This window comes from Cricetulus griseus, chromosome X (assembly GCF_003668045.3).
Source record: "Cricetulus griseus strain 17A/GY chromosome X, alternate assembly CriGri-PICRH-1.0, whole genome shotgun sequence".
Lineage (NCBI taxonomy): Eukaryota > Metazoa > Chordata > Mammalia > Rodentia > Cricetidae > Cricetulus > Cricetulus griseus.
Genome location: NC_048604.1, coordinates 2,019,750 through 2,039,667, shown reverse-complemented (window position 1 = coordinate 2,039,667; position 19,918 = coordinate 2,019,750). Strand labels below are relative to the sequence as shown.

The 19,918-nt window shown below is 42.6% G+C and overlaps 1 protein-coding gene across 5 annotated transcripts in view; it reads right to left on the bottom strand.

Moving 5' to 3' along the window:
• The window catches only part of Bcap31 (B cell receptor associated protein 31), a 32,466-nt gene extending 12,584 nt beyond the window's left edge, over positions 1 to 19,882 (bottom strand). The window contains exons 1-5 of one of the 5 annotated variants that reach the window (XM_027432385.2): positions 19,729 to 19,849; positions 18,715 to 18,763; positions 17,837 to 17,972; positions 15,486 to 15,583; positions 6,861 to 7,008 (exon numbers count right to left, since the gene is read on the bottom strand). In XM_027432385.2, the coding sequence (XP_027288186.1) occupies positions 6,861 to 7,008; positions 15,486 to 15,583; positions 17,837 to 17,928 (338 nt within the window). In that variant the 5' untranslated portion in view covers positions 17,929 to 17,972; positions 18,715 to 18,763; positions 19,729 to 19,849. Of the gene's footprint in view, positions 1 to 6,860; positions 7,009 to 15,485; positions 15,587 to 17,836; positions 17,973 to 18,714; positions 18,764 to 19,494; positions 19,678 to 19,728 lie in introns of those variants that run through there. The other 4 variants (XM_027432381.2, XM_027432383.2, XM_027432382.2 and 1 more) reach the window with 4 other exon arrangements.
• Between the last annotated feature and the right edge of the window lie 36 nt (positions 19,883 to 19,918).

Genomic DNA, 19,918 nt, shown 5'->3' with positions numbered 1-19,918 from the left:
GTCACATTCCCTGCTCTGTCTGTCTGTAACTGTGCCCATGCATACCAGTAAAGACCAAGCACCAGGTTCATTGAGAGACACTATCATGTCTCCCCTTAAGATAGTGTCTCTCAATGAACCTGCTGTGTCTAACTTAACCATAACACTGGAATTATAGGGTTTTTTTTTTTTTACATACTTGCTAATGATCTGAACTCAGGGCCCTCATAGTTAAGAAAGAATTTTTATCCACTATCTTCCCAGCCTCCCAGTTTGACATCTCTTCTACCTGTCTGTGACCAAGTATAGTAATTCTGTAACTAACTGGGCATTGGGGGCACATGGCTTTAGTCCCAGCACTCGAGAAGCAGAGGCAGGTGGATCTCTGTGAGTTTGAGACCAGCCTGATCTACAGAGCAAGTTCCAAGGCAGGCTCCAAAAGCTACACAGAGAAACCCTGTCTCAAAAAACAAAAACAAGAAAAAAATTGTAACTAGAAAATATAAAGGTGGTTATTTTTTAAGTGTTTCTGAGTAACACATAAGAGTTCTATAGATATAAGGTATATAGGCAGGAACATTTCTATGGGTAAGATCACACAAAAACAGAAATTCTAGCTGTATTAGAGCAGGCTGACATGAGAGGACTACAGTGAGTTCAAGAGCAGTCTCCACACACAAAAAGAATTTCTTCCAGCTGAGTAGAATGACATACACTTGCTGTCCCAGCTACTCAGAAGGTTAAGAGAGAAAGGAAGATTGCTTGAGTCCAAGCAGTTGATGTCATTTTGGACAACAAAATGAAACTGTCTTAATAAATAAAGATCGCTTCCAGTTCCAGGTGCTTCAGAAGCTGCCGGTTACCATTCAGACATGGCCGAGTCCAAGAACCATATCACACACAACAAGTCCCCAAAATGACACAGGAATGGCATCAAGAAACCCCAGTCACAAAGATATGAATATCTTAATGAGGTCAACCCCAAGTTCCTGAGGAATATGTGCTGTGCCAAGAAACCTAACAAGAAAGGCCTGAAGAAGATGTAGGCAAACAATGTACCTGCAGAGGCCCTTTGTGAAGCCCAAGGTGGTTAAGCCCAAGATGGTAAAGGGCTCCAGCTGAAAACTCAGCCACCTTGCTTTCATTGCTCACCCCAAGCTTGGGAAGAGGATTAGAAGCTACCATAGGCTCTGCCAACCAAAGCCCAATGTTCAAACCAAGGTGGCCTGGGCTCCATCTCAGGCTTCCAAGAGGTGTCAGGCCCCTGTGAAAGCCCCATAGAAAAGGTTTCTGTCAATGTGAACACAGATATACTGGTATGACACACCTACACACTATCTGCAGATGGTCAGAACCCTATGCTATTTTTACAAATAAACTTGAGGCAAGATCTGCAGATGGATGGATGGATGGATGGATGGATGGATGGATGGATGGATGGATGATAGATATCAAAGTTCTTTAAGGGTTACAGCCACTATCATAAAACCTGACTCTTAGACCATGGAGGAGTATACACTTCCAGCAAAATTCTAGGAAAAATTAAATAGACTGTGTGTGAGCAACTGGTAAACACACAGGTCCTTGGGATTGTTGCATCTTTTTCCAAGATGTGGCACAAGACCCACCTCGTGACTAGATGGAGCCACAGGAGGGTGCCATAGGCCAGCTAGGCAGCTGGAACGGCTCATAGAGCAGACACATGTGGATGCCTGAGCAATCTGAGCAAGAAGTTAAATGAGCCACTTGTCTTGCCTTATATACTTGTCAAAGGGAGGGATAAAAAGCAGTTGTCAGTGTAACAGATACAGGATTAGGACTGCATAAGCAGTCTCAGTGGTACACCCGAATGGAAGTTTTCTATCCCAAATACCACTCTGAGAATATTGTATGAAATCTACTTTTTATCAGAAGTAATCCATTTAGATTAGAAAGAAATTGCAAAACACTTTTGTAAATTGATTATGGTACTGCCTAATGGTCTGCATTTCCCAGTGTTAGATGACTTATGTAAAACATGTAAATCCTTGGGTTTTATCCTTAGCACAAGGAAAAAACAGAACTATGTACCTAAAGTGAGGGTTTTACTATATATTCATGCACTAACAATTTGTTCAACAATATATCACACATGGCTATTGAGGAAGTTTTCTTGTCCTGCCAGCTCTGATTAGATTATAATGTAGCTTTTGCCTATAGGAAATACTCAGTTGAAATAGAAAAGTGTACATCAGAAATACAAAATTCACAATGAAAGGTTTAGCAGAAGTTTTTATAGATCTCATAACTACTTAAAAAACAAAGGGCTGGAGGTTATAGATCAGAGGCAGACTATGTATGTATTCAGTCTGTAAGATGCTCTGGGTTCAATCCCTGGCATTGAAAAAAACGTCTGAAACACTGACCAAAACCCCCAAAAGCTTTCTCCTAAGGAGGAGGAATATTCAGTGTATAATGTGTTACAAGCAAATATATGATAAAACACACAAAAAACAAGTCACAATGGATATATTTCTCAACGAAGTCACACTTAAGAAGACACTGTCCTCACAGGAGATGACAGCTCTCCGTGATGACTGCCCCTGGAGACCTTATAGTGGGACAAGATGTAGAGGTGAAAAGTGGCAATTCTGATGATTCTGACCTTACATAGCCCTGGACTGACTTTGTTTATGTCTTGGTTTTAACAAAAAGTTTAAAATGTAAACAAAAACCTTATTGAATATGTACAATGTTTTTGTGCAATCATCCAATAAGTTTACATCTACACTGTTATTAATCAGAAGTTTTATACTTTAGCCAGGCAGTGGTGGCGCACACCTTGAATCCAAGCACTCAGGAGGCAGAGACAGATGGATCTCTGTGAGTTCAAGACCAACCTGGTCTACAAGAGCTAGTTCCAGGACAGCCTCCAAAGCAATACAGAGAAACCCTGTCTCGAAACCCACCCCCCCAAAAGTTTTATACTTTATTATTAAAATTAGTGATGGTGTACTCCTTTAATCCCAGCACTCAGGAGGCAGAGAGGCAGTTGGATCTCTGTGAGTTTGAAGACAGCCTGGTCTACAAAGTGAGTTCCAGGACAGCCAGGGGTGTTTGTTACAGAGAAACCTGTCTATTAAAAAACAAAGCAAAATAGGGCTGGAGAGATGGCTGAGCACCGACTGCTCAAGTCCCGAGTTCAATTCCTAGCACCACATGGTGGCTCACAACCATCTGTAATGAGATCTGGTGCCCTTTTCTGGCCTGCAGGCATACATGCAGACAGAATACTATATACATAATAAATAAACCTTTAAAAAATAATTCAAGTAAAGTTGTTTAACAAGCCCCATTCCCCAAGTCTTTGTGTTCCTGCTTAACTCAGTCTTCTTTGCCCTTGATGAACCTTATATGCCCATTTATAAATGTCTTCCCATTAAAAATTCAAGTCTCACATTCCAACCAGCCCAATTAGTGAGGCCATCTAGACAGCTGGGATTCTGAAAGGTCATTCATGTACTTGCTATTTCTGTTAGTGTCTACTTCTTGCAATATCTGCTCACCACAGCCTCATCTGCATGCAATAGGCCAAGGATGGGCAGAAAGCCTCATGAGGCCTCTATCTAAATGGCACTGATCCATATAGTAGGAACTTAAGTGAATTAGGACTACACCTAAGTACACTGGTTAGGCCAGCACTCTGCCTACACTTTAGCATTAGGTCCCTAAGAACTTTCAGTATTGGAATATTTTATCATTTACTGAAAAACAAAATTCAGGGGTAAATATTAAGGAATAAACCTGAGAAATCCAGAGTGACCAAGATAGGGCCCTCCCTATCTACTTCCTTCATCTAAGTAAGTACAACCCCTTGGTCCTGCCTCTTCCTTGTCTGTGTGCTTCTCTTTCTTCTCTTAGTCCACCAGAGATCTGGATGCCCTATTCCAGTCAGCTGAATGTGGACTTTACCTGCCAAACCGAGGTTGGTTCCATTGATGGTGGTCCTGGAGCAATAAACATGATCAAATCTCCCCCAACATTTCAGCCTGGCAAACACTACTGAGAATCTAGGGCTGGAGAGATGGCTCAGTGGTTCAGAGCACTGGCTGTTCTTCCAGAAATTCTGAGTTCAATTCCCAGCAACCACATAGTAGCTCACAAACATCTACATGCCATAACACTGTATACATAATAAATATTTTTAAAAGAATCTTATATTTGACCTATAGAAGGGAGAGATACGACTTACAGAACTCTCTAGTAATTCAGATCCCCTTTCTCAAAAGCACACAAACCTCTGTAGAACATGACTTCAGGTCTAACTCAAATCTTCAAATTTAGTCATTTCCCCATCCACACTCTCTACTTGGTAACTAACTGGGAAACAAGCATGTCTGTCGCCTTCCAACATTCATCCTACTCTGTAGTGCCTTTCGGATCACTAGCAAATCAACTTCTAGCTGATCTTATAGTTTCTGAATAAAATCTCATCATGTCTAAGAGTAATTAATTGTTTGGAAAAGGTTGGCATTGTGGCAGAGCCTTATATACTGGGGGTTTCAATCTGTCCTCCATCTCCTTACTTAACAAAGCCATATAAATGCCTGTTTTCTGCTGGGCATTGGTAGCACACACCTTTAATCTCAGCACTCGAGAGGCAGAAGCAGGCAAATCTGTGAGTTCAAGGCCAGTCTGGTCTACTGAGAAAGTTCAAGGACAGCCAGGACTGTTTCACAGAGAAACTCTATCAAAAACAAAAACAAAACCTACTTTCCCAGTGCAGGACAACAGATTTTCACTCTCCTTACTCTGTGCATGTTTGTGTGCACATTAGGGATGTCACCTAGGGCTTTAAACATAACTAGACACTCTGCCACTGAGCTATATCCTGTAGCCCCATCCCCACTGTATTTTTTTAAAACTCTACATATCTAGAATGTGTGTCAACTTCTCCCAGTATTCTCATTTCCTGACTTTCCTAAATTTGAAGATTCTAAGCTTGAAGATGATCAAACATACTACTTTAAGCCAAGTAGACTAACACATATATTTAATAATCCTAGCTACTCAGGTGGCTGAAGCAGAGAAATGGTAAATTTGAAAAACAGCCCAGGCAACTTGATGATACTCCATTTCAAATCTTAAAGCAAAGGGGTCGGAGAGATGCCTCAATGGTAATGAGTACTTGTTACTCTTGCAGAGGACATGGATTCAGTTCCAAGCACCCATACAGTATCTCACAACCATCTATAACACCAATACCAGAGGCTCTAATAGGCACACATGTGATGCACATACATGTATGCAGGCAAAACATTTATACACATAAAATAATCTAAAAAATTTGAAAGCAAAGAATATGGTTCAGTAGTAATATGTGCCTAGTATGCAAGAGGCCCTGGATTCAAGGCCTTGTACCATAAAAATAATTAACACTCACATGCACATAAACAGATAATCATAACAATGTCTGAGAGCTCAAAGTAAAGGTAGTAACAGGGCATAATGTGGTTTGCATGTGTAGAGTCCTAGGTTGTACGTACATACAGTGATGACTCAGCATACTAAAACACTAAAGAGATACAAAGGTAAGTAAACACACACACACCCTTACTTGCCTATTATATTCCCAGCCTATTATTGATATCCTTTTAATACCTTTTTCACCTGCCATAGACTGAGCATGTCTATGTACTTCTCTGCTAGGTCCTTAGATTAAATAAAGCCCAGGGGTAAAGCAAAGGGGTCGGAGAGATGCCTCAATGGTAAGGAGTACTTGTTACTCCTTACGGAGAAAATGGGGCTCCGGATGCTAATAGGCATTTTCAACTCATCTAATCTTACCCAATTAGCCATTCTTGCAGCCTTGGTCAAGGCTTTCAGTTTTGTAAGAAATGACCAGAAATACTCAAGTCACCACAGATCACAACATGATGTGGATACAAATTTACACTAGGGAAGGCCCCAAAGACAGGGTCAGTCTCAAGCCATTCATGTTAACTTCTGCCCACTCCATCCAACTCAGTACCCCATATACAAAAGACCCCAAATCAGTTTGTCCCTTATGAGATGGACTCCAAAGACCCTTTACCAGAGGGAAAGTTTTACCACTTATTTCAGTCTATAAGAAAACAGAGCACAAGATGGTAATATATCTGACCTACCACAAAATGTAACATAGGGTCTTCTCTTTTTTTTTTTTTTTTGGTTTTTTGAGACAGGGTTTCTCTGTGGCTTTGGAGGCTGTCCTGGAACTAGCTCTTGTAGACCAGGCTGGTCTCAAACTCACAGAGATCCGCCTGCCTCTGCCTCCCGAGTGCTGGGATTAAAGGCGTGCAACACCAACACCTGGCTAAGATAGGGTCTTCTGCTAGGCATGATAGCACACAACATTAATGTCATTACTTGGGAGGCAGTGGCAGGTAGATCTTAGTAAATTCAAGGCCAGCCTTGCTTACATAGTTGAGTTCCAGGATAGCCAGTGATACACAGACTGTCTCAAAAACAAAAAACAAAAAACTGGGGGGGGGTGGCACATACCTTTAATCACAGCACTCAGGAGGCAGAGGCAGGTGGAAGGCAGAGGCAGGTGGATCTCTGTGAGTCCGAGGCCAGTCTGGTCTACAGAGCAAGTTCAAGAACAGACAAGGCTACACGGAGAAACCCTATTTCAACCCTGCCCCCCCAAAACAAGGTCTTCTGGAATTTGTTCCACCCCCTCCCAATATCCATGCTGCCTCTGGAGGTCAGGAGGCAATTGTGTGGTTTATCAAACACAAACATGGTCTTTGGGCACACACTGAGTAGCTAAAAACACAGGAGATGACCAAACTACACAGCTCTATATTCTTAGATAGCCCATGTCTTCCTCCACAAGCTCCTGGCCCCTCCCTACTCACAAGGACAACAGCAAGGAAAAGCCAGCAATATAGAGATTCCTCTGAGCACGGAAAAGCTTCATGTGGAAGTGCTCCATGGCACCTGGATTGTTCTGGAGGTTCACCTTTTCTGTTACATCATCATATTTTCGGATCTCACGTACAGCATCTATGGTAGAGCAGAGATGGGCATTTAACAAGGAAAATAGTTAACAAGACCCCTTTCCACCCGGCGTTGGTGGCACACGCCTTTAATTCCAGCACTCGGGAGGCAGAGGCAGGCGGATCTCTGTGAGTTCGAGGCCAGCCTAGTCTACAGAGCAAGCACTAGGATAGGCTCCAAAGCTATACAGAGAAACCCTGTCTCGAAAAACCAGAAAAAAAAAAGGACCCCTTTCCTTCAAATCCAAGTACTAATTCTACACATACCCTTTGTGGGAGGCTTTATCAAAAGTTCCCGACCTTAGACTTTCTCTTCTTAACTTTTTAAACAAACCAAGCCCACTTTATTCTAGTTAAATCATGAGCTTGTATTACACTTCAAGATGCTATTCAAGATTGAGGCATTGCTGGCAATTGTTGGAACCCGGCATTATGCTGACCCTGCCCCCTGACAATGGGTGGGACAGGTATATGGCATTCAGACAGTTGTCCTCTGACCTTCATATGCATACTGTGGCATGCATGTATCCTCTACCACCAATAAACTGTAATTAAAAGGTTTTTTTAAGATTTATTTATTTATTTATTATGTATATAACATTCTGCTTCCATGTATATCTGCACATCAGAAGAAGGCACCAGATCACATAACGGATGGTTGTGAGCCACCATGTGGTTGCTGGGAATTGAACTCAGGACCTCTGGAATAGCAGTCGGTGCTCTTAACCATTGAGCCATCTCTCTAGCCCCAATTAAAAGTTTTTTAAAGAGGAATTCATGTCCATCAAAAATTCAAACATCTGGGGCTGGAGAGATGGCTCAGAGGTTAAGAGCACTGACTGCTCTTCCAGAGGACCTGAGTTCAAATCCCAGCAACCACATGGTGGCTCACAACCATCCGTTATGAGATCTGGTTTCCTCTTCTGGTGTGTAGATATACATGGAAGCAGAATGTTGTATACATAATAAATAAATAAAATCTTTAAAAAAAATTTCAAACACCAAATTGTAAAAAGAAGAAATCTCTTAATACAATCACCTATAGCAGGGTATCCACATGTGTACACAGCTATCAATTGATGATTATCATCCTACGTTATCTCTATAACATATTTTTGTCACTGAAATTATCTTCAATCTGTGTTTCCTGCCCATCTTCCTCACAGCAGACTAGAAACTGAAAGCAAAAGCCTTCTCTATATCCCCTAAAGCTTAGCACAGGGCACACAGCAAATACTCTTCTGTTGATTGAGTTAACAGCCTGTGTGCCCCCACAAGAGCCACTGTCAGATGCATAATTCTCTGGTTTAATAATATACGTCCTCAGCATCTTTGGTCTATAATGCAGAAATGGAACCTTAGTGTATCTACTAATCTCCCCACCACTTACCTCAAAAAAGAATTTTAGCTGGGTTTGGTAGCATATACCTTTAATCCCAGCACTTGGAAAGCAGAGGCAGGAAGATCCATCATGGTCTATGTAGGGAGTTCCAGATCAACGAAGCCTACACAATGAGACACTGTCTCCCACCACCACCAAAAAAAGGGGGACTTTTTTTAAAGCTTGTCATGGTAGTACACACCCATAAACCTGGCATTTGAGAGACTGAGGTATGAGGGTCATAAGTCATAGCTAGCCAGGGATATAGGATGAGACTCTGTCTCAAACAAATGACTAACAACATAAAAAAAAAATCTATCTCAAGGAGGCTCTTAACACACTGCCATGTGAGACAGGCAATATATCACTGAGTGCTGTTCAGTTTGTAGTTTCTAGTTTGAGACTATTTGGAGGCTGTCCTGGAACTCACTCTGGAGACCAGGCTGATCTTGAACTCACAGAGATCCGCCTTCCTCTGCCTCTCAAGTGCTGGGACCAAGGCGTGCGCCACCACCGCCTGGCGAGACTACTTGGTTTTCAGGCTTATCTTGCATTACAACAATGTGCCTGCCCTCCTAGTATCTTTGTATTAAATCTGTACCATGAAGCAAACACTCTCAAATGCTGCCAGCAGGACCATAAACTTGTATAACATACCTGGTAGAAAATAAAAAAATACTCATATACTCTGGTTCAGCAATTCTACCTGTAAGAATTTGTCTCAGAGAATATTTCGTATAAAAATGAAAGGAAGCAGCCTGGTGTTGGTTATGCAGGCCTTTAATCCCAGCACTCGGGAGGCAGAGGCAGGTGGATCTCTGATGAGTTCAAGGCCACCCTGGTCTACAGAGCAAGTTCCAGGACAGCCTCATCAAAAACAATACAGAGAAACCCTGTCTCGAAAAACCAAAACAAACAAAAAAAATTTAAAGGATGCATATAAAGTGGCAATTAAACTGGTATAATTATGGAAGAATATGATGCATTTTTAAAAGAATGCAATTGCTATTAAAAGATGTCTAAAATATAGCATGTAAATGGAAAAGCAGAGAAAAGTGTACATGATTCCAGGTTGTAAATATTTCAACACATAACAAAGCATTCATGATGATTATCTATGCAGCACGTGTTAAGGGATTGTTAAATATTTAACTTTTTAATTTAAAAATATGCATTATTGGGGGCTGGAGAGATGGCTCAGAGGTTAAAAGCACTGACTGCTCTTCCAGAGGTCCTGAGTTCAATTCCCAGCAACCACATGGTGGGTCACAACCATCTGTAATGTGATCTGGTTCCCTCTTCTGGCACGCAGACATACATGCAGGCAGAACACTGTATACATAATAAATAAAATCTTTTAAAAACTGCATTATTTTTATAATTAGAAAACAAAAAACATTTTTTACATTGTTACTTACATTTAGGAATCCCATCATTCCAAAGACTACCTTGGCAAACAACCAAGAGGGCACCAGGAATGGGAGACATTGTATATTATCAACCCAAGGACAGCAGTAGAACCTCTCTCTTCCTCTCAGGCCTCAGTCCACAACAGTAACCTCTTTACCTCCAACTCTCTCAGAAAGATCTAACCTAGATACCTCCAAGTAAGGAAGGGCTCTAGCTGGTTATGCCCATTATCTTCATAGTACTGATATCAACCAGCTTCTCTATCTTTAAAAGGTATGTAGACTTTTCTAGGTTATGCTTTTAATTTTTAAATCACCTTTGTATATACAGTGTGCATATATGTATTTGTGTGTGAATATAAATACAAGTGTCTCATAACACCTGTGGAAGTAAGAGGACAATCTCAAGTGTCAATTCTTATCTTCCACCTTATGTGAGACAGGACCTGCAAACTGCCAGGGATTCATCTATCTCTACCTCCCATCTCCCTGTAGGAGTTCTGGTACTGTAGACACTCACATTCAGCATCTGACTTTTATGTGGGTTCTAGGAATTTGAAACCAGGTCCTTACTTACACCTGTACACCAAGTACTTTTATCCACAGAGCAATCTTCACACCCCCTAGATTATGCTTCATAGCACTAAAGTTACCAGTTATCAGAGTCTTATTTCCTTAGAATTCCCAAGCAGATACCTGCAAATCCCTGATATCCAAAAACAATCAAGTCTGTGTCAACTAGTAGCTTCTACATAGATCTCTCTGGCACACTAAGCTGAACTAGGAAATGAAAGACTTTTGTGGCTCTAGTTTTGGGACAGAGTAAGACGGAATAATCCCAACATGTGCCTTGCCTCTACAATTCTTGGCTCTACTTTCAACTCAAAAGTAAGCACGCAAACTTAATGTGCATATGTTAGAAAACATTATTTTGTTTTATGTTTTTGTTTTTTCGAGACAGGGTTTCTCTGTGTAGCTTTGGAGCCTATCCTGGCACTCGCTTTGGAGACCAGGCTGGCCTTGAACTCACAGAGATCCGCCTGCCTCTGCCTCCCGAGTGCTGGGATTAAACGAGTGCACCACCAAAGCCCGACTAGAAAATATTATTTTAAGGTCTGTGACTTTTGTTTATGTTGTCTTTGTTTAACTCTGTGAAGCTGTGTTACTGAGTTTGTCTAAAACACCTGGTGGTCCTAATAAAGAGCTGAACGGCCAATAGAGAGGCTGGAGCAAGGATAGGCAGGGCTGGCAGGCAGAGAGTATAAATAGGAAAAAAAACGGAGAAGCAAGAAAACAAGAATAGGAGGACATCAGGGGCTAGCCAGCCATGGAGTTTTTTTTTTAAGAAAAAAAAAGTAAAAAATACAAAAACAAGAAATATAAAAGCCCAGAGGGAAAAGGTCGATGGAATAACTTAAGAAAAGCTGGCTAGCAACAAGCCAACCTAAGGCTAGATACTCATAATTAAGAATAAGCCTCAGTGTGTGATTCATTTGAGACCTGGGTGGCAGGGCCCCCAAAGAAAAAACACCTTATTATACAAGCACCTTTAATCCCAGCACTCCGGAGGCAGAGACCACCATGATCTACAGAGTGAGTTCTAGGACAGTCACGACTGTTTCACAGAGAAACCCTGTCTCAAAAAACAAACAAAACAAAAAACAAAACAAAAGCAGGGTGGTGATGTGTGCCATTAATGCCAACTCGAAGGAGGCAGAGGCAGGCCCATCTCTGAGGTCCAGGCCAGCCTGCACTACACAGCAAGTTCCAGGCCAGCTAGGGCTGTTATACAAAGGAACCCTGCCTGGTGGTGTGGGAGAGGAAAGGGGACAGACCAACAAAACAAACTAACTTGTTGAGGGATATTTGTACACTGTGTGAAGATGTACTTCTGTGATTGGTGTAATAAAAAGCTGAATGGTCAATAGCTAGGAGGAAATAATAGATGTCACTTCTAGGAAGAGAGAGAACTCTGGGAAGAAAGGCAGTCTCCAGCTAGAGACAGAGGAAGCAAGATGAGGTGTAGAGAGGGGAGGTAAATAAGCCTCATAAAAAAGTATAGATAAAAAATAACATGGGCTAATTTAAGTTGTAAGAACTAGTGAAGGCTGGGTGGGATGCAGAGGCAGGTGGATCTCTGTAAGTTCAAGGCTAGTCGGGTTCCAAGACAGCCAGGACCATTTCACAGAGAAATCCTGTCTCAACCACCTCCCCCTCAAAAGAGTTAGTTAGGAACAAGCCTAAGCTAAAGCCAAGCTTTCATAATTGATAGATAATAAATGAGTCTCCATGTCATTATTTGCGGACTGGCGGTCAAAATGAAAAAGTACTACATATGGCATCCAAACATGGAGACTCAAATATTCAAACATAGGGCCTTAAAAAGCTAGGAAAAGTTCTGGACAAGGAGTCATATGTGGATATAGTATGTTTAAAAATGTGCTTATATGCTGAAGAAAAAAATTGGGTATTGACAGTCATAGAAAAAGTTTGAAAATAATAAAGTCTTCAAAGAATAAGTCACGTAAGGATCCTGTACAGTGCTTTGTTGACTTTGAGTTTTTTAAATGCTAATGAGAAAAAAAATGGCAGCTGCTGAGAGATGTTGGATTGTAGGAAAAAACTGTTGAATTAAAACATCGTATACATTTTAAAGATGTCTTAGCTTCAGAATATAAGTCAGGAAAGGCATACCTTTGTTTCCACAGGAAACAAAAAGCTATGGATATCATCAAAATTAATAAAGATCTGATTTGATTGGGGGAGACCTCCTGAGTATCTGGGTTACAGACAAAGAAAAAAACAAAAAAGACTACAGACAGATGACAGACATATATGCTGATCTCTCTACATGGGAATAGCTGAGACTAGATGAAACATGATAAATTTTGTTGGCTACAGAGTCCTCATGACTTATTACATGCCATCCTTTCATATGGCATAGACAGAGGTTTGGTTATACAGTCCAAACAAATGTAAAGTTAACAGATGCCTTTTACCTGCTCAAACAGAAAACAGAAAATCAGTTTTAGCTGACCTATGCACACTGCACATTCCACACTTAAGATTTTTTAAAAATGATTTTTTTTTTTTGGTTTTTGAGACAGAGTTTCTCTATGGCTTTGGAGGCTGTCCTGGAACTAGCTCTTGTAGACCAGGCTGGCCTCGAACTCACAGAGATCTGCCTGCCTCTGCCTCCTGAGTGCTGGGATTAAAGGCGTGTGCCACCAACGCCCAGCGCTGATATTGTTCTTATTGTACATAGTTTTACTATGTTAGAGTTAAAAAATCTTTACTTTTTTACTTAGACAAAAACGGGGAAACGTGGGCTATTTCTATATTGTGTGAAGATGTATTGCTGTGATTGGTGTAATAAAAAGCTGTATGTGTCAATAGCTAGGCAAGCAGAGTATAGGCAGGACTTCTGGACAGAGAGAGTATTATGGGAAGAAGAAAGGAGGAGATGCCAGCCAAATGTGAAGCAGGATGGGCAGTACAGAGATGAGGTAATGAAGCTCGTAAAAGAATGTAGATTGCAGGGTGGTGGTGACTCACACCTTTAATTCCAGCAATCAAAGGCAGGTGGATCTCTGTGAGTTTGAGACCAGCCTGGTCTACAGAGCAAGTTCCAAGACAGCCTCCAAAGCTACACAGACAAACCCTGTCTCAAAAAAAAAAAAAAAAAAAAAAACTCTCCCCCCAAAAAATGTAAATTAAAAAATATAGGTATATAGGTTAAGTTGAAAGAACTAGCTAGGAACAAATGTAAGCTAAGGGACCTTTCATAATTAAGTATCATCATTTGCAGCTGGTGGTCCTGATGAAAAAGTACTACTACACTATTATAGCTTGGCATTTGATGAAGTTCAACCCTAAGGAAGACCTGCATACTCCCTATTGACTCCCTATTCCAAAGTTGCTCACTGTTGGAAGTGTAAAAAGCTGCCTCTCGGGAGTGTCGCTAAAAGCATTTCAAGAGGTATGTGAGCATCTGGCACCCAACAGTGTGCCTGGGAATCCATAGGCACATTTGGCCTATTTAGAGGCAGTCCTGCCTCAACAAATCCCATCAAGCCCTGAGCATCAAGGGAAAACACCCAATGTTCTATGTTGTTGCAGCTAGTGGGTGGAGCTGTGAACACTAACCCACACTCTACCCTGAAGTATTTCTGCTAGGAAGTTGAGTCTCCATGTTTGGATGCCATATGTAGTACTATGTAGCATCACATCTCTGAAACTGGACTTGGTGTTTCATAGTAAAGAAAATAGAATCCAAGCAAGGGAACATACTAAAAGCTCACTATAGCAAAACAAATATGCAACAGCCAGACAAGAGCCTTATTGGTTCTGTCTCTACATGGCCTCACAACCACTTCACTGTAAAATGTTCCCCTTCCATTTTTTGGGTTTTCTGGGTGGGGTTAGACAGGGTCCTTCTATGTTGCCCTAGTTATCCTAGAACTTCCTATGTATACACAATTGGCCTCAAACAGAGATCCTCCACACCTACCTCTTGAGTGCTGGGAATAAAGGCAAGCACAACCTTGCTTTTTTCTCCTTCCATCTTGATACCACCCATCAAGGCCACAGACCTGAGGCTGCCCTCTGACCCTTTTATCTTTCAAAGTCTTGTGAACAATGCATGTTAATGCTGGAGTTTACAATACTATTCAGCTGAATGACCTAGAAAGACTTTACATCTATGCATATGCAGAGAGGTCTCAGCTCTGTGTCTAAGACATGATGTCAAACACCTAGTATTCTACCTCCCACTACAGAACCCCATTTCCAGCTAGGCTGTTTAATTGGTCTGTCCTGTACTTGGAAGCCTTGTTTCATGAGGCATGCTGGTACATATATTTAACCCCAGCACTCAAGAGACTGAGCCAGGTATTTAATGCCAGCCTAGACTACAGGGTGAGACCCTATCTCAAATAAAAGGAACAAAAACCAACTCATGTCTTTTTTTAAAAGATTTATTTATTTTATGTGCATTGTTGTTTTGCTTGCATGCATGTCTGTGTGAAGGTATCAGATCCTCTGGAACTGGAGCTACAGACAGCTGTTAGCTGCCATGTGGGTGCTAGAAATTGAACCGGGTCCTCTGGAAGGGCAGCCATTGATCTTAACTGCTGATCCATCACATCTCTTTTTAAGATAACAAACAAACCAAAAGCAGCCAGACATACATCTCTTTAATCTCAGCACTCAGAAGGCATAGGCAGAAGCAGACAGATCTCTGAATTTGAGGCTAGCAAGTTCCAGGACAGCCCAGGCCACCCGGTCTCAAACAACAAAATAATAACAAAGATAAATAAACAAACAAAAAGTAAAAGATGTTGGGGGGAGGAACGACACACACCTTTAATCCCAGCACTTGGGAGGCAGAGGCAGGTGGATCTCTGTGAATTCAAGGCCAGCCTGGTCTACAGAGTGAGTGCCAGAACAGGCTCCAAAGCTATACAGAGAAACCCTGTCTCGAAGAACAAACAAAAGAAAGATAAAAGTATATAAAAGTTACCAAGTGTAAGCCCACACTGACTGCTATAGGAACCTCTTGAAATGAAGGCCTTGCTAATATCACCTCCTTTGCAGATAAACAAGAAGGTAAACTTGTTTTCTATCCATCTAATGTGGCACATGGCTTTAGAAGCCATGACACAGGATCTGGTCAGGCAGCTGCAGCTTACTCACCAATGACCAACAGCACAAGGATGATGATGAGAACCACAAAGAAGGTGTTGCCATAGGTCACTACCAACTCAACTAGCCGGGATTTGAAAATCTTCTGCCATCTGTGAAAGAGATGAAGACAGACACTAAAGATGTTTTTGCAATCCAAACCCTGAGAAAATGGAAAATCAGCTTGTTGTTCTTCCCCCATGCCCAAGGGCCCTGTACAAAATCAGTCTTAGCTCCTTATGTATTTCTCCTGTTTATTAAGTTCAAGAGTACTTAGTAAAAAGATGTTTGTCAGGGCTGGAGAGATGGTTTAGCAGTAATGAGTACTGGCTGCTCTTCAGAGGACCCAGGTTCAACTCCCAGCACCCATGTGGCCACTCACAACTGTCTAAGACTCTAATTCTAGGGGGTCTGACAAGCTCACAGACATACATGCAGGCAAAACACTAATGCACATGAAATAAAAATAATTAAGCTGGGCATTGGTGGCTCACACCTTTAATCCCAGCACTTGGGAGGCAGAGGTAGGTGGATCTCTGTGAGTTTGAGGCCAGCCTGGTCTACAAGAGCTAGTTCCAGGACAGGGTCCGAAGCTACACAGAGAAACCATCTCAACCCCCCCAAAAAATAAAAAATAATAACTAAAGGGTGTTTGTCCACCTGCAGAAACGCCTGGAAAAAACATCAAGTCTTAAAACACTGACAGTCTCTAGAGTAAGGAGAAGCTTACTTTCCATTGTACTTCCCCCTGTAGTAGTTGAAGAATATGCCACAAAACAGTTATTGTCTTTCTTTTTTATCTTCCCCCCCCCCAGGAAGGCTGTCACTATGTAGCCCTGGCTGTCCTAGAACTCACTATGTAGACCAGGATGGCCTTGAAAACACAGAAGTCTACCTGTCTCTGCCTCCCTGTGCTGGAATTATATAAGTGTGCCACTATGCCTAACTTCCTAACTTGTCTAATATGTGACAATCTTTTTTTGACTAGAATCCTACCACCCTAGATTACAAAAAGGAACCCAGATTCTCTGTCAAAAGGTTTACATACTGTTAAAAATCAGCAATCTAGGCTGACTATGGTGGTACTTGCCCTTTAATCCCAGCATTTGGGAGGCAGAGGCAGGTGAATGAATCTCTGTGAGTTTGGGGCTGGGTCTACATTGCAAGTCCCAAGACTATGTAACAAGACCTTGTCAACACACCACCTTTGTCATCAGATGCAGAGTTAAAAATCAATAGTTGCCTTGCTAGAAACATGACATGGCACGGTTCTGAATTAGCATTTAGCATTTTAAATTGGTCTTAATCAGTCCCCCTTCTCCTTTTTTTTTACTTTTTTATGTGTGTTCCAGTGCATGGAGGCTTTAGGTGGACATATTCTCTAACTCTTCTCCACTTTATTTTTTTGCAAAGGTTTCAATGAATCCAGAGCTTACAATTCAGCTAGACTGACTAGGATCCTCCTGGTCTTTGCCTCTAAAGTACTGTATTACATGAATGTGTCACCATGTCCAGCTTTCACATGGTGATGGGGATCAAACTCATATCCTATTATTTCTACAACAAGCAGTTTACTGACAAGCCATGTCCCTAGCCCTTCTCAATTTCAAACAGGGTCTCATGGTTAGCCTCAAATTTGCTAAAATAGGCCTTGAACTCCTGATCCTGCCTTCACCTCCTGAGTGGTGGAACAAAGTTAGTTATCCTAGAAAGCATCCAAAGACCATAGTCCCACCAGTGTTTTGGTCTCTGTACTTCCTGTAAATGGGATGCCAATGTGGGTTTGGCAAGAATATTCCTTAGGTATTATTAACTGTGATAATTTTATAACATTTTAATTTAAATAAGGATGGTATGCTGATATACTATATATAATTTAAAAATTAGCACCTAATTAAGTTTTAGAAAATCCTGTTTGTTAAAAGGGAATATGGCTTCATCCTTCATAGGCTGAGTAATGCTCATGAGCATACTAGGCAATGCCAGTAAGAGCTAGTTAGGAGGACAAAAGTCAGCAAAACAACAATGTAAGCCAGTGGTGCAAGTATTCTGATTTCCACACAACCATCCCCCACAGCCCTGAGGCCTAAGGGTAGGCAAGAAAATATTATTCACACAACTGAAGATAGGTCTTCCTTTGCAAAGACCAGAAGGCAGTGTACACAGGAAAGAAACTGAAGAGGTAACAAAGCAAAACAGTGTGCAAGACTGGTACCCTTGGCACCCTCATCTAACATGGGTTTTATTTGTTTCCATTTAGCCCCAACTTCAGGGCCCACAAACTCTGCACACAGAAACTATAAGGTTCAGGGTTACAGAGGTACCCTCCCCATATGCTTGTCTTGTTGCTCCACAAGCCATACCTTTTGGGGGAAATGAAGGGAATGCAGAGTAGCAACACAGCAAAGACCTCTGCGTAGAGGAAGGTGGCAACAGCAGTCCACTGCAGACTCATCCTGTGACTTAAAGATTTCCAACAGAGAGAGGGGAGCTTGTATCCTGGTAGGGCAGAGGAAACAGGAGGAACCATGTGAGCTGGGCAGCTACTGACATCTAGTTCAAGGACCCTGGAGAGACTGGGGCTGCTATTCTTCACAACAGACTCCAGCACTCCCCTTCAAAGCTTCTGAAGCCCTGGATGAAACAGATCTTAACCCAATGGGGATACCTGGCCAATGATGCTTGAAACAGACCTCGAAGTCAACCCAAGACACCCCAAGACCAAGTTCTCAGCACAAAGGAAATTTATTTGCCCCAGAAGGACAAAGGAAGAGACAAAGACAGTTGACAGGACTAGGGAGAAGGGGGAAAAAACAAGGACAAAGGACTGCCTCTGGATAGAGGAGACAGACATGGATGGCCCATAGGCAAGTGGCAGTTTATAAAGGGAAAAAGAGAAACCCTGTGTTAGGATGAGTTGGTTACTTTTGAATGGACATGTTAATTAGGATAGCCAAAAGGGGGCTTTTGATTGCTTGACTTCAATACTTTGATAGCTGGACCTTGGTAATCAGCCTCAGTAAGACATGTTGGCTAAGTAAGGGAATGTACCTTGGTGGCTAGCTTTAAGAATGTAATCTAAAAGTTTTTAGCAACGATGTAGGAATTCGAGAAGGGCAAGGCCTGCCAGAGTCATGTTTGCCATGCTCAAGCCCCTCCAATGCTAACCAGCCAATGAACTTCCCTTAACAGGCATAGTTACTTATGGCCTTCCAGCATGTGTGTTACCATGACAAGGTACCTTTATTGATGATTCCTTTCCCTGGGGGAGTCCAAGGAACTCCTTAGACCTGTTTAAGAAAATGTTTCTCATAAGAACAGTACATGAGCTGCGCGTTGGTAGCGAATGCCTTTAATCCCAGCACTCAGGAGGCAGAGGCAGGTGGATCTCTGTGAGTTCGAGGCTAGCCTGGTCTACTGAGTGAATGCCAGGACAGGCTCCAAAACAATACAGAGAAACCCTGTCTAAGAAACCAAATAAATAAATAAGCATACAAACAGTACGTGAACAGGAGCACTTATCAGGCTCCCTTCCCAGACCAGAAGTCTCTGATGCAGAAGCTGCATGTCTTTCAGTCACTGCTACAATGGGCCAGGGACTACAACCTTCTGCAAATGACACCGCCTGGACCCCAGCACAAGCAAGGAGACACATTCCTCCCCCAGCACCTGGGAGCGACAGAAAACCAAGTAATCTCCCCCCTTCCTCTCTCCTCCTTCCCTCCCTCTCTCTAGACTGCTTTTCGGAAAGTAAACAGGCCTTCCGACTGCTCCTGCGTATGCACGAAGTGTGAGGCGTTAATATACCCGAAAAAGGCCCACAAGAGCGACTCCTACAGGACAGGAATCCAGGCCAAAAGCAAATGCAGGTCTCCACAGAACACCTCAATGCCTCTGGAGAAAGTTCCAGAACTAAAACGTCTCGCCTAGCCCAAAGGGGACCAATCTCCTAACAGACTTAATACACTACACCACCACCCAAGTCTATCACGCCAGGTGGCCTTCGAGGAGGTGGGCCTACCTGGGTAGCTCTGTCGAGTGGGACTTCATCACTGGCTCGAGGCCTTGGAGCCCCGCTCCACCTGCCACCCCACCATCCCTCTACTGGACCCTGTCCTAGACTCCCAAGTCGGCCGGGTTCCCGACATTTCCCAGGATCCCCAGTCTGTCTGGGATGCTCAGTTTCCGTCCTCATGCAGGGGCTTGGGGCACCTCAGCGGTCCAGAAGCCAGCCATGCCCGCGGACCCATCTTACCGAGTTTCAGACAACTCGCACGCCCAACCGCAATTACTAAACTCTCACCACCGCTCCGGCCCGCCCCTTAGCCCGCAGCCGGAAACCGGAAACGCGCTTCGGGCCACGCCTACAGGCCTCCGTGAGGTTCCCCCAACGGCTCCACCCACTGCCGTTTCCCGCCCCGCCCCCAGGCCGCTGGCAATTGCCT